The sequence below is a fragment of the Phocoena sinus genome, chromosome 14 (genome assembly GCF_008692025.1).
Source record: "Phocoena sinus isolate mPhoSin1 chromosome 14, mPhoSin1.pri, whole genome shotgun sequence".
In the NCBI taxonomy this organism is placed as follows: Eukaryota; Metazoa; Chordata; class Mammalia; order Artiodactyla; family Phocoenidae; genus Phocoena; species Phocoena sinus.
Window position 1 is genome coordinate 82,142,119 of NC_045776.1, and position 12,118 is coordinate 82,154,236.

The 12,118-nt window shown below is 57.7% G+C and overlaps 1 protein-coding gene across 2 annotated transcripts in view; it reads left to right on the forward strand.

Annotated features, from left to right (window-relative positions):
* The first annotated feature begins 923 nt into the window (after positions 1-923).
* Positions 924-12,118, forward strand: part of BCL7A (BAF chromatin remodeling complex subunit BCL7A) — a 30,884-nt gene continuing 19,689 nt past the window's right edge. The window contains exons 1-3 of one of the 2 annotated variants that reach the window (XM_032603603.1): positions 924-2,321; positions 2,763-2,858; positions 10,024-10,105. In XM_032603603.1, coding sequence (XP_032459494.1) covers positions 2,767-2,858; positions 10,024-10,105 — 174 coding nt within the window. In that variant the 5' untranslated portion in view covers positions 924-2,321; positions 2,763-2,766. Of the gene's footprint in view, positions 2,322-2,495; positions 2,859-10,023; positions 10,106-12,118 lie in introns of those variants that run through there. The other variant, XM_032603604.1, reaches the window with a different exon arrangement.

Sequence of the window (12,118 nt, forward strand, 5' to 3'; positions counted from 1 at the left end):
ACTATTGATAGGAGGTCACTGAAGAGAGTTGGGAAGCACAGCCTTGCCGGTCAGCTGCAGCACATCACTGACCCCACCCTGGGTACAATAAGCAGATCGGTCTCACTCACTTAGGCAACCTGTATTGGCATCACCTGGGGGTCCAGGGACCCACGAGCCCTGAACTTGGATGTCGGTCATCCTGCACTAGCAGTGCCCTCAGGAGTCTGGCAGAGCAAATGTAAAGCAACTCGAGAGGAAGGTAACTTCACTCTAGGCCTCAGATTATCCCTATAAATAAATTTTAAAATACAATGTCCAGCAAGGTCAAGGAGAACCAGACAGATCACAAAGAAATAGGACACCATGAGTAAGAGCCAGCAGAAACAGAGTCTCAGATACTTCAAATATCAGAATGATCAGACACAGACCGTAAAACAAGTGTGCTTTGTTGAAAGAAAGAAGTGTAAAACTATCTGCAGGGGACAGGAAACTATAAAAAGTGCCATACTACATTTATAAAGAACATTTGGAGAGAGCCTTCTAGTTTAACCGGAGATCAAACACACAGACACCTTCAGGGGCCACGTGGTAACACAAATGAGCACAGTGACTGGGTGGCACATTGGTGACCCAGTGAGCTCTATCTGAGGGGCACAGGGCGTCTCGGCTCCGGCTGACTGTTGCCGTGTGGCACGTGGGGCCCGGTTTGCAGGTCTTCTGCTATCTCTAGATCTTTTTACTGTGGCAAAATACACATCATGTAACTGACCACTGCAACAACGTTAAAGTGTGCGATTCAGCGACAGAAAGCACATTCACAATGCTGCACGACCATCGCCACTGCCTACGTTCAGAACTTTTTTACCACCCCCAAAGGAACACCTGTACCCATTTGAAGTCACTCCCCGTTCCCCCCCTCCCCACGGTCCCTCCGGTTTCTGTCTCTAGGGATTTGCCTAGTCTGGATAACTCGTATAAGTGGAATCATACAATATGTGTCTTTTTGTGACTGGCTTCTTTTACTTAGGATGTTTTCAAAGTTCATCCATGCCGTGGCATGTATCAGTACTTTATTCCTTTTTAATGGCTGAATAATATTGTATTGTATAGATATGCCCATTTGTCCATTCATCATTCAGTACTTGGATTTTTAAATATATGTTCCCATTTTTCATTCAAATATATGCTTTAAAAAGTTCTGTGTAACCTTAAGCATGTATCTGCTGGCCAGGTAAGTCAGAGGGCCAAGGGTATGAGACTGCTGCCTTATGACCCACTGTTACATGTTTTCCCATATAATCCTCACATCAGGAACTTGGGGTTTGGTATGGTAAAAGGACATGCATAGGAAAAGGCCTGCAGTGCAGCTTCCACTCCGTATCGCCAGAAGCTTTTCTCCCCCAAACCAAAACCTCAGGGGAAAGGGCTTGATTTTAGAATGAGCGGAAGACAAACATCTAGCTCATGGCTGTGTCCTTGAACTTCCCTGGGACTCAGTTTCCCTCCATGTAAAATGACTGATGTTGGGTTAGTTGATCTCCAAGGCACTGGGCTTGCTAACGGGGTCATTCTTTTTCCCCAGCATCCACCTGGGCACGAATTGGCTCTGGTCAAGATAATTTAGCTGCAGCTGAACATAAGGTTGAGGCCCCTGGCTTATCCTGGTAATTGCAGATTCGTGCGGAGCTGTCGTAAGGCACCACGGGGAAGAAACCAGCCCAGAAGTCCTCCTTGTCGCTGGCCAGTCCATTTTACCTGCCAGGGTCATTTGTGAGGTGGCAGCACCTGGGCTGAGCCTGGGACTTACATCAGGAGTGACTTAAACTCAACTCGTGGTTCTCGAACAGAAACCCCAGCGTGGGCTCCCTGACCTTTTTTTATGGCCAGGGCAACTTATCACTAGGAGGAAAGGTCCAAGAGCCCCTGTTGAAACGCTGATAAATAATCATCGAGCTTTTCCTGCGCCGAAAGCTCTTTCATAAGCAAGGTCGGATGTCTCTAGTGGTCACCCCAGGCACCTTTCCTCCCACCCTCGTTTTCCAAAAGGACGAAGGATAGGGAAGCGACGTCCTAGCTCGCGTATTTAAACCGGGCAGAGGGGTCAGCAGAGGTCCGCGTTTCTCAACTCTTTCCAAGAGCACCTCGCGTCCCGAATCGGCGCCTTCAACTCGGAGAAGTCGGGAGCCCAACAGGAAACTTCCATTACTGCAGACGCTGCCACACACCCGGGGCAGCGGATGGGCTGCCGCGCTGGCTCCCCAGGAATGCGCTCCCTCCACGGCCGGCCGCCCCGCCGGCCCGCCCTCTCCCGGGGACCCCCCGGCACCTGCGGCCTCCGAGTAAGTGTCCGCGCGCACGTCCGCTGGCCCGCCTCCCCTCCGCGTGCCCGGAGCCGGGGGTCGCCGGGTACCCCTCGTCGCCTCCCCGGGGAGCGGGGGGTCGCGGGCGCCTCCCCCGGGTGGGCGGAGAGGCTCGCGGCGCTGCCCCGCGGCGGCAGCGGCGCCCGGAGGCCGCACTACCGGCGGCCGCGGCGGCGCTGCTCCCCCAGCTCGGTGCAGCTGCCGCCCGGCGCTTGCGCACTGGGCCCTGGGCGCGCGGCGGCACTAGGCTTTGTGTGTGTGTGTGTGTGTATGTGTGCGAGTGTGTGTGTGTCTGTGTGTGTGTGTGTCTGTGTGTGTGTCTCTGTGTGAGTGAGCGGGCGGGCGGGCGCGAGTGTGGCCGCCGCGGAGCGCGAGCAGGACCCGGCGGGCGCGCTCCCCCAGCCTCTCTCTCCCCGCCAGAACCATGTCGGGCAGGTCGGTTCGAGCCGAGACCAGGAGCCGGGCCAAAGATGATATCAAGAGGGTCATGGCGGCTATCGAGAAAGTGCGCAAATGGTAAGCGGAGGCGCCGGCTTGTTCTCTCGTTCGGTTGCAGGCTCGCGCCGCGGCCGCCCCGAACCCCGAGACCAGATACAAAAAGCCGGCGGGGCGCAGCGCCCCGGGCCGCCCGCGGGCCCAGGAGTTGGAGAGGGCGGGCGGCGCGCGAGCCGGGTCACCTGCGCGCGGCGGGGGCCGCGGCCGCTGCCCAGGTGCGCTCGCGCCTGTCGCCCACCTGGCGCGGCGGCGGCAGCCTGGAGGCGGCGGGCGCCCCGGGCCGGGCGGTGGAGCGGCGGGCAGTCCCCGGCGCGGCGCTCGGCTCCCGGGAGGGGGGCTCGGGGCCGGCCCCAGAAGCCATTTCGTTTTGTGCAAGTCACATGAAAGCGGCTTCCCGCGCGCCGGGGCCGCGATGCCGGCGGCAGAGGGGAGAGCGCGAGCTCCATTGTGCAGGCACCGAGCGGGCCGCCGCCGCTGTCTCCGTCTCCTACCCGCGCGCCCCGGGCGGCGCAGCGCCGGCCCCCGCGCCCTTGCCCGCGCCGGGCCTCCCTCGCTCCCTCCCTCCCTCCCCGGCCGGCTGGCTGGCTGGCTGGCTGGCTCGCTCGCTCCCCGCCTCCCAGGCCCGGCGCCCTCGAGTCTGCGGAGTTTGCAGAGCGCGAGCCGTTTAAATTTAGCGCTTTGGGCTGCCTGGAGCGAGGGCTCTTGGCGAGGAAGAAAGATGGGGGCGAGTGCGAGGAGGAAACGCCGGCGGCGGCCGCGGGGCCCGGGGCTCCGGGCTCCCCCCTCCCGCCCCGCTGTGCCCGGACCCGGGCGCGGGGGTCTGGGCAAGCGAATGTTGGGGGCCAGACCCCGGTCCTGGGCCGCGTCTGCCTGTCCGAACCCGGCAGCTCGCGTTTGTTTTGCGGAGAGAGCCGTTGTTTTTGTTCTCTGCGCGGGGGGCGAGGGGGACTCGGTGTCGGCCGTGCGGTTTCTCCAGCTCACGTGAGATTCCGTCCGGCGTGGCCTGGTTGTAATTAATACGACTGAACGTTTCCCCGGCCTCGTCCGGGTCTGTCTCGGAATCGGCCCGAGGGCCAGGCCCGAGGCGCGAGCCGATCGCCAGGTTGGGGTGGACTTGTTGAAAACTCCCAGCTCCCGGATTTCAACTTTATTATTTTTTTCCCACGGCCTCACCAGGGTCAGGGAGGGAGGGGAGCCGCAGCGCCGTTCGAGTGTCAGCGCCCGCGGGCTCGTCCTGACCCTTTATTTAAAGCCTGCAAACCCCCGCAGGCCCCGTGGCAGGCTCTGTTTATGTTTAGGGGTGTCATTTCTTGAGTAACGCCTCGCCTCGGTCCCTCAAAACCACTGGGGGCTAGCCTCCAGTCTAGCCGTGTCACAAGTTAGCTGTCCTTTCTGAGTCAAACCCAACAAAAAAGGCAAGAGGAAAATCAATAAAGTCCACGTGCTCCCGGGCCTCCTATGGAAAGGGCTGTCTGCAGATGGCCGGATGCCCGGCCGAGGGCTGGGTTTGGCTCTAGTGGGACAAAGAATTTTCAGAACCGTGAGAAGGGAAGGCCTTCCAAAGTTGAGATCCAAGTCTTCCCTGCCGTGGGAGCTCCCCTGGTGCGCAGGGCGCCCAGTGCCCGGACTGGAGCCATTTAAAAATGGCAGAAACAGCTGCAGGCCAAAACGCACAGGGGAAAACAAGCCCACCACCCCCTCTCCTGCGGGATTCCCAGAGGGAAGGCTGGAGTGGTCCCCTGCCTGAACGCCTGTGCAAAGAAAGAGCTGTTGTCTGGGCCTGAGTCCCTTCTGTCAGCAGCCTGGAGGTGAGAAAGGGGTGGGGGCCAGCTGCCTTTCCGTGCTGCGGGAGGCTTGGCGGGGCCTTGCGCTCCAGGTTCCCAGCCTGGCGGAGGCTCCTGCACCCTGACAGCTGCTCTGCTGGGAGGGCAGATGGAGCTGTGTGGGGTTTTCCACCCTGCCGGCCCCAGAGCAGCCGGCCTGGTGGCCCTCAGTGTTGCTTAGCCCGCTGCCGGCGAGGCCTGTGTTTGGGGGGACAAGAGGAGAACGTGTCTCCCTTCCTTTTTTGTGTCTTGGGAAACTACGAGTCAAGTCCTCTAGAAGACCTCAGGCTTTGGGATCTCATGGCTGGGCTTCCAGTGTGACCTTGGGCTAACCACATAACTTCTCTAACCACGACCAGAGGTTCCTGTGCTACCTTCTCCCCTTCTGGAATAGCACCATGTCTCGAAAAGCACTTATCCTACACACAGGAGCAGTCATTAAATGCGGTCCTTACTGTGGGGTAGAAACTTGCATTTTGCTGATTTTTCTTTTTCTTTCTTTTTCTTTTTCTCCTGCTCATTCTAAGTAAAAAAAAAAAAAAAGCCTTTGCCTTGTTTCCTGGGTTTCCCCAGCCCCGAGAAGCCAAATCTCACCCTCGCTGTGCCTTCAGAATGCGTTTTCCAGTCAGCCCTTGTGGTTTGGGGTTGTTTATTAACTGTGTAGCCACCAACCGTGCATTTCACCACTGGCTGGGACACTGGGTTGCCAGATTGAGCAAATAAAATTATGGGGCACCCAGTTAAATTTGAATTTCAGGTAAACAAAGAAATAATATTTTTAAATACTTCCTTTTTTTTTTTTAGTGTAAGTATGTCCCATGCACTAATTGAGACATACTTATACTAAAAAAATTATTCGTCATTTATCTGAAATTCCAATTTAACTCTGCATCCTGTTTTGTTTTGTTTTTTTTTTTTTTTTTGTTGTTGTTTTTTTTTTTTTTTAGAGGTACGCGGGCCTCTCACTGCTGTGGCCTCTCCCGTTGCGGAGCACAGGCTCCGGACGCGCAGGCTCAGCGGCCATGGCTCACGCGCAGCCGCTCCGCGGCATGTGGGATTTTTCCGGACCGGGGCACGAACCCGTGTCCCCTGCATCGGCAGGCGGACTCTCAACCACTGCGCCACCAGGGAAGCCCCTGTTTTGTTTTTTTAAATCCAGAATGGAGGTGCCTGGCATACCACTTAGCCTGTAAGCCTAAGGTGGTATTTCTCCTCAGTCCCAGGGACCCCTAAAAATTCCCCCTTCTGCCAGCCCTACCCTTCCCCTGCTGTGGAAAAAGCCAACAGCCAGCCGTGGCCACCCTGTCGGTAGCTGCCGGCCGTTTCTCCTCTCCTTTCTGTGTCCCAGCAAGGCAGGTTGGTGGAGTGAGAGGCAGCTAGAACAAGAAGGAAGAACGAAATGGTGGGCTCCTTTTGGGGAAGCTGGGGCAGGGTTAGGAGGCCCCGTGTGGGCGGAGAAAAGCAGGGCAGGGGGAGTCCCTGGGCGGGAGGCAAAGCCTTGAGCCTCGAAGTAGGCTTAGGCCTTGGACCCCTGGATCCGTGGTCTGAAGGGTAGCTTGTGAAGACAGAGAGAGGCCTGTTCCCCGAGACTTCCTGCCCGTCTCTGGGGGCGAGGGGAGGTTTGACTGTGCCTAAACCCTCACCTTGGTACTTCCAGGGGCACCCTTCTACCAGGCACAGGACAGGTCAAGCGGGCCTGAGCCTAGTTAGGATGAGGCCAGCTGTAGCCAGGCCTCCTACGGCGCCAAGGACTAGCCCTGAGAAGTGGATCAGGAGTGAGGGGTTCGGAGCCCTCTTTGAGGGAGTCAGGTCACCCTGGCTGGCTAGCCCTTCCTTGGACCTGACCTTGGGGGAACATTAGACATTGCCCTCGGCCTAGAGAATCTGGGGAGAAGGGTGCACATAGTTTACACAGGAGCCCGTGCTGGGGAGGGGTGTTTGGGTCTCTATTCCTGCAGCTGGGACCTCATTTGCTGCTTTTGTCCAGGAGCCCAAGCCTGGTGGGGAAGAGAGAGGCACTTAAGCCTGGCTGGTTACCAGGGGCCAGCAAGGCAGGAGGGCTCAGGCCGTGCCCAGGGCAGCTTCGTGGCAAGGTTGGGCTGCGGCCTGGTGGTTGTGGTGAATCCGAGCCCAGTGCCTGCAGGTGGCGAGACCTGGGGGATCCGAGGGAGCCCCAGGGCCCCATCTGGAGAGAGTCAGTGCTCCTCGGGGCATGTGGGCCCCTCGTGGCCAGAACGTGTTTTTGAGAGTGGCCAGGAATCTGCATTTTAATGTGGGGCCTGGCTTCTTTTTTTTTTTTTTTAAGTCTGGTAATTGATTCAAATTTTTAAAAGTACCGTGCAGGCCAGACAAAACACACCCGTTGGCTACTTGTTTGCTACTGCGGATGTAATTAAGTACAGCTTAATACCTTTCTTTGGGCTTGGGGGGCTGTGTGTTCTAGGGTGATGGGTTTGGAGGTGGTAGTGGGAACTCTCAGCTGCTCTCTGGAGTTCCTGTGTCATTTCCCGAGGCGCTGCCAGGCCGCTGGCTTGATGACACACCCGGCGCTCTCTGGATGTGTCTCCGAAGTACCGGCTACTCACTCAGTGACTCGCCCCTGAGCTCTGGGGCCTGTGTCTCCCTGGGTGGCTGCTGGCCGGATACCAGGCTGAGGTCGGGTTCTCAATGCTCTTCCCTCTGTCCCATGGCCCCTCAATGCCCACACCTAGAAATGCAGCTGGAGAACGGTTTCTAATCCCTGGGGTGAGTTGGGAACCCGGACCAAGGGAGGCACCAGAACCTACATGTGTTCAGGTCCGAACCTGCAGGGCCTGTAACCTCTCTGGGAAGCTACCTGCCACTTGATACATTCATCTTGGCTCAGGTGTGGCCTGCGAAGCCCAGATCTGGCACCTGAGAGGTGTCCTGTCTATTGCAAGTCAATTACTTTTTTTTTTTTTAATAACACAATCAAGCCTTGGATTTGCTGACCTACTGGGGCCCGGACCAAAGAAGCCAGTTGAGGGGCTTGTGAGTAGTGAGTGCCTTTGGCCATTTGCATGGGATTTGGGCGATTTGTCCAGCTTCTGTCACCGATGTGCTCTGTGGAGTCATTTCTTAGTAGTGTTTCACAGGAGACAGAATAGCAGGGGTCAGAGCCCGTGTCCAGTCCTGGTTCTGCCGTTGACTAGCTGTGTGACCATGAGCTACTGGTATAACTTCTCTGGGCCTCCCATTTCCCCATCTATAAAGTGGGGTGACAGTAGTCTCCCTCTCACAGGTCTGTTGGCAATTGTCGGGAGAGAGGGCATGTAAGTAAAGTGCTTGGCATGGAAGCCCTCAGCGCACAATGGCCATCATCATTGTTGCTTTGTCACCAAGGTTGTTTCTTGGAACGTCTCTGTCCCTTCCAGGCACCTGTTGATTATTCAGCACGAAGGTGGGGAAAGACTGGGGTTGTGGATCGTCCATCCTGCCTCTGAGAGGCTGGGGACAGGTGGGTGGTGACTTAGGTGCCTGACTTTGTTTAATTCTCTCAGGGCTAAACGGGGCAGGGATGGGGCAGGGGAGGCTGCTCCAAAAAACAGTGTGGCATGGAGGTTTGAACACTGGTTCTAGGGAGAATGACTCCACCTCCCCCTGCCTCAGTTTCTTTATCTGTCAAACAGGAAAGGTGACAGTTGCTGCCACGAGAGCTTATGGGATGATTAGAGTGTGTGCTCAGCACACAGAAGGCACTAGAAATGGTCATAGTAGAATAAGGAAAAGCCAGGCCCTAGCTTCCGCCAGCCGGGGACTTTGGGACGGACCCGCACAGGCACAGTTTGGGGTATGGAAGTGTCCGTGGTTTGGGTCAGCTGGTTTTGAGTGTGCTTGGGCACCTGGAACCCCCAGTGGTGAATGGGTGCCAGGTGGTGGTAATGTGTCCCACCAGCTTGGGAGGGCTACTTGCCCATGGAGGAGAGGACCCAAGGCCAAGGTCTTGGTGGGGAGGCTGGACGAGGCGCCCACAGCCACACGTAATTCTCGGCTCTGGTGGAACCCGTGTCGCTAACGTTGCTGAGGGCTCCCGGCCGCTATGCCACCTACAGCAGGTGTACGTCTGGCTGTCCCATCAAATTGTGGACTCCAGAGCCCAGCTCCCTGGTTGAAACCCCAGCTTTCCTTCTGAGGGGGGCTCTCCCTTAGCCATGGTGTCCTCAGGCACGTGGCCTCTGGCTGTCACTCCTAGTGTTAGGGGCAGGAGGTGACAGGACCTGACTCGTAGGCTGCCAGAGGTCGAGGACCGAAGTTGGGAGGCTGGGGTGATATAGCTAGAGAAGGACGATGCTCGAAGCAGAGAGGTAGGAGGAGAGAGTGGTAATTACCATCATTACCCTTAGTGGAAAGCAGTCACCCCCTTTCCTTCTCGTGGCTTGTGATTTGCTTCTCACCATCAACCTGCCTTTGGCAGCTGGGGGCCCCTGGGCACTGTGCCCCAGGAGTTTAGGATGTGGCTGGGGGTGGATCGGGGGCAGCTGTGCAGACGTTAGGAGCTGAGACCCTGGAACTGAAGCCTGTCTCCGAACTGACGTATAGGGTCTCGGGGCAGGCAACCTCCCGGCCGTGGCTGCCCGCAGACGGGGCTGTGCTTCCCTGCCGCAGCCCCTCGGTTTCAGCATCTGGGGACTGCCCTTGGGGCCGAGGCCACTGGGCATCCAGGTTCCCCCCTGCTCTCCATTCCCCGGGGCTGATCTAACTGGCGTTTGCCCGGAAGAGCCTGGGGTGGTTACTCATGCTGTCAGCGCCTGCTTCCCTTCCCACGACCTCTGAGGCAGGGTGCAGGGTGAGGGGGGCAGGGTGAGCCCCTGGGTGCCCTTGGGGAAGACCCTCCCACCCCCGCGGAGGAAATGCCCTGTTCTGAAGCCCTCTCTGCTGCCCAGAGGGGCTCGGGTGGCCCAGTTCGCCGGCTCTGGGGGGGGTGAAGGCTGGAGGAACCGGGGCTGATTCCCTCCATCCAGAGGAATCATCCCAGTGGCAGCCCCGCCCTCCCCTCCGGTCTCACGAGGCACTCTTCCAGGCACAGGAAGCAGTCGACATGCGACATGCTTTGTCTCACTCGCGGAAGCCTGGAGAGACTGACGACCCCATGTGGTCTAGCAGATGGGGAAACTGAGGCTCAGGCTGGCGAAGTGACTTGCCCAGGGGCCCCCAGCCAGCGAGCGGCGGAGCTGGGATTCAAGCCCTCGTCTGTGTGATCCGGAGATGTTCTCTCAGCCCTGCCTGGAGCTGTCACCGCGTCACAGCTGCTCCAAGGGAGTGCGGCCTGTGCCCCCCGCCGGCGTGAGCAAGGGCCTGCCCCCGAAGCCCCCCGGTAATGGGTTCTTCCTCGTCCTCTGCAGGGAGAAGAAGTGGGTGACTGTGGGTGACACATCCCTGCGAATCTACAAGTGGGTCCCTGTGACGGAGCCAAAGGTTGACGATGTGAGTATGTGGGGCCGGTCCCCTGGGGTGGGGCTGTCCATCCACACTCTCTCCCATCACAGGGAGAGGGGGCTGTCCACTGCCACCCACCATGCGGGGACCCTGGGGCCAAGGCCATTTGGGCAGCAGAAGGACCCAGCTTAGGGCTGGAGAGGCTGCTGAACCTGTGTCTACCCCTCCCCCCATCATCCAGCCCCAGAGTTTGGCCCTCAGAGAGGTGGGGAATGTCCCCTGTAAGTCGCCTCTTCGGGGCTGACAGCCCCATGGTTTGCCAGTGGGCACACTGCTTAGTGCAGAGTTATCCTCTCCCTGAGGCCCTGGGCACCATGGCTTTGCGGTGGGCGTGGCGGTACCTGCAGACAGGTACCTCCCCCATCGTTGTGGTGTCATTCTTGGCACCTGACCATCTGCCAGGCACTACTTTGTGGAGTGAGCTCTTTATCCACTCTGGACAAGGGAAGACACAGGCTCAGAGAGGCAAAGCCATTTCCCCAGAGTCACACAGCAAATGTCAGGTCTTTTGACTCCAAAGCACATACTCTCCACTCTTGGAGAGCCTTCTGGTGGTTGGAGCTGCTGGTGAAGGGTGACCCCAGCGTGAAAGTTTGGTGCGGAGAAGCAGGGACCATTGACAGGGGAGGGTTCCAGGAGGGGCGGCGACTGTGACCTCTAGAGGAAGGCCTCGTGGCTGCGCTTGCTCTCAGGGAGGCATTGATGACAGACTTGCCCCGCATCACGGATAGTTTTTCAGCCTGGTGGGTCCCAGGCCAGTTACCCTCAAAGACCCACAGGTCAGCTGCTCTCATTTCCAGTCAAAATCCAGAATGGTCCCACTGACAGGCCTTTGCATGGGCTGTTCGTCCTGCCTGAGTGCCTTCCCTACTATGCAAGGATGGCTCAGCTCACACTGACCACATGCCTCCAGTCGTGACAGTGGGCACGATTGGTAGGTTTCTAGGGGCCATAAAGCGGGGCAGAGACTTCCCTGGCGGTCCAGTGGTTAAGATTCCACAATACCACTGCAGAGGGCACGGGTTCAATCCCTGGTCAGGGAACTAAGATCCTGCCTGCCGTGTGGCGTGGCCAAGAATAAAAAAAGAACCGCGGGATAAAGCCTCTCTCCACAGTCTCCAGTGACCTGCCCCACGAGTCTTGGGTCTCCTGGCAGGGCTGAGGCTCCATTCTTGACCCTTTGATCACATGCAGCCCCTGGGTGGGTCGGTGCTGGGCTGAGAACGTGGGGGCTTGTCATCCCCTCTGGTCCTCGCCTGGGCTGGTTCGTGGAGCCACCAGGGCTGCTTCCCCCAGAGGCACCGACATAGACTGTCCTGGCCTTTGGTGCCAGCCGTTCCAGAGGGAGAGCAGAGTGCAGCCAGCCTCCTCGAAGGCAGCTCCTGGCTCTTGCCCACGTCTGCGCCTTGCACATCATTAGGTGTTGTATAAACGCCGGTTGCATTTGAGAAGATGTGGTCCCAGCTCTCAAGGAATTTATAATCTTGTTGGGGGAAGATAATTATAGAATAGCATGAAACAGACATCAGGGAAGTGCCAAATGGATTGTGACGAAGGAGAGAATGTAATATATGGGCTATCAGGAAGGACAGGGCAGCCTGGGGCTGGGCAAAGACCTCAAGGTTTGGATTTGGACAGACTACCCCCAATTAGCCTGTGATACCAGACGGGTGACCCCACCTCGCTGGGTTAGTTCCCTCTTTTGTGCTGTAGAACAGTAACATCCAGCTCCTGGGGTTTCTGCGACAGAGCAAAGGCAGTATATCATATGGGAAGAATTTAGCTCAGCACAGCTGCGCAGACAGTGCTCAGATGCTAATTCGCCGTCATCTCTGAGCCAAGATGTACAATACTCCTCCCCCCTTTCTCTAGGGTGGTGGGTCCCACGCCTGGCTGAGCATTAGATCCCCTGGGAGTCTCAACAAAATGCAGGTTCCTGGGCCTCACCCTGGATAGCTGGATCCGAATCCCTGATGGTTGTGGCCGGTAATCTTCAGCGGG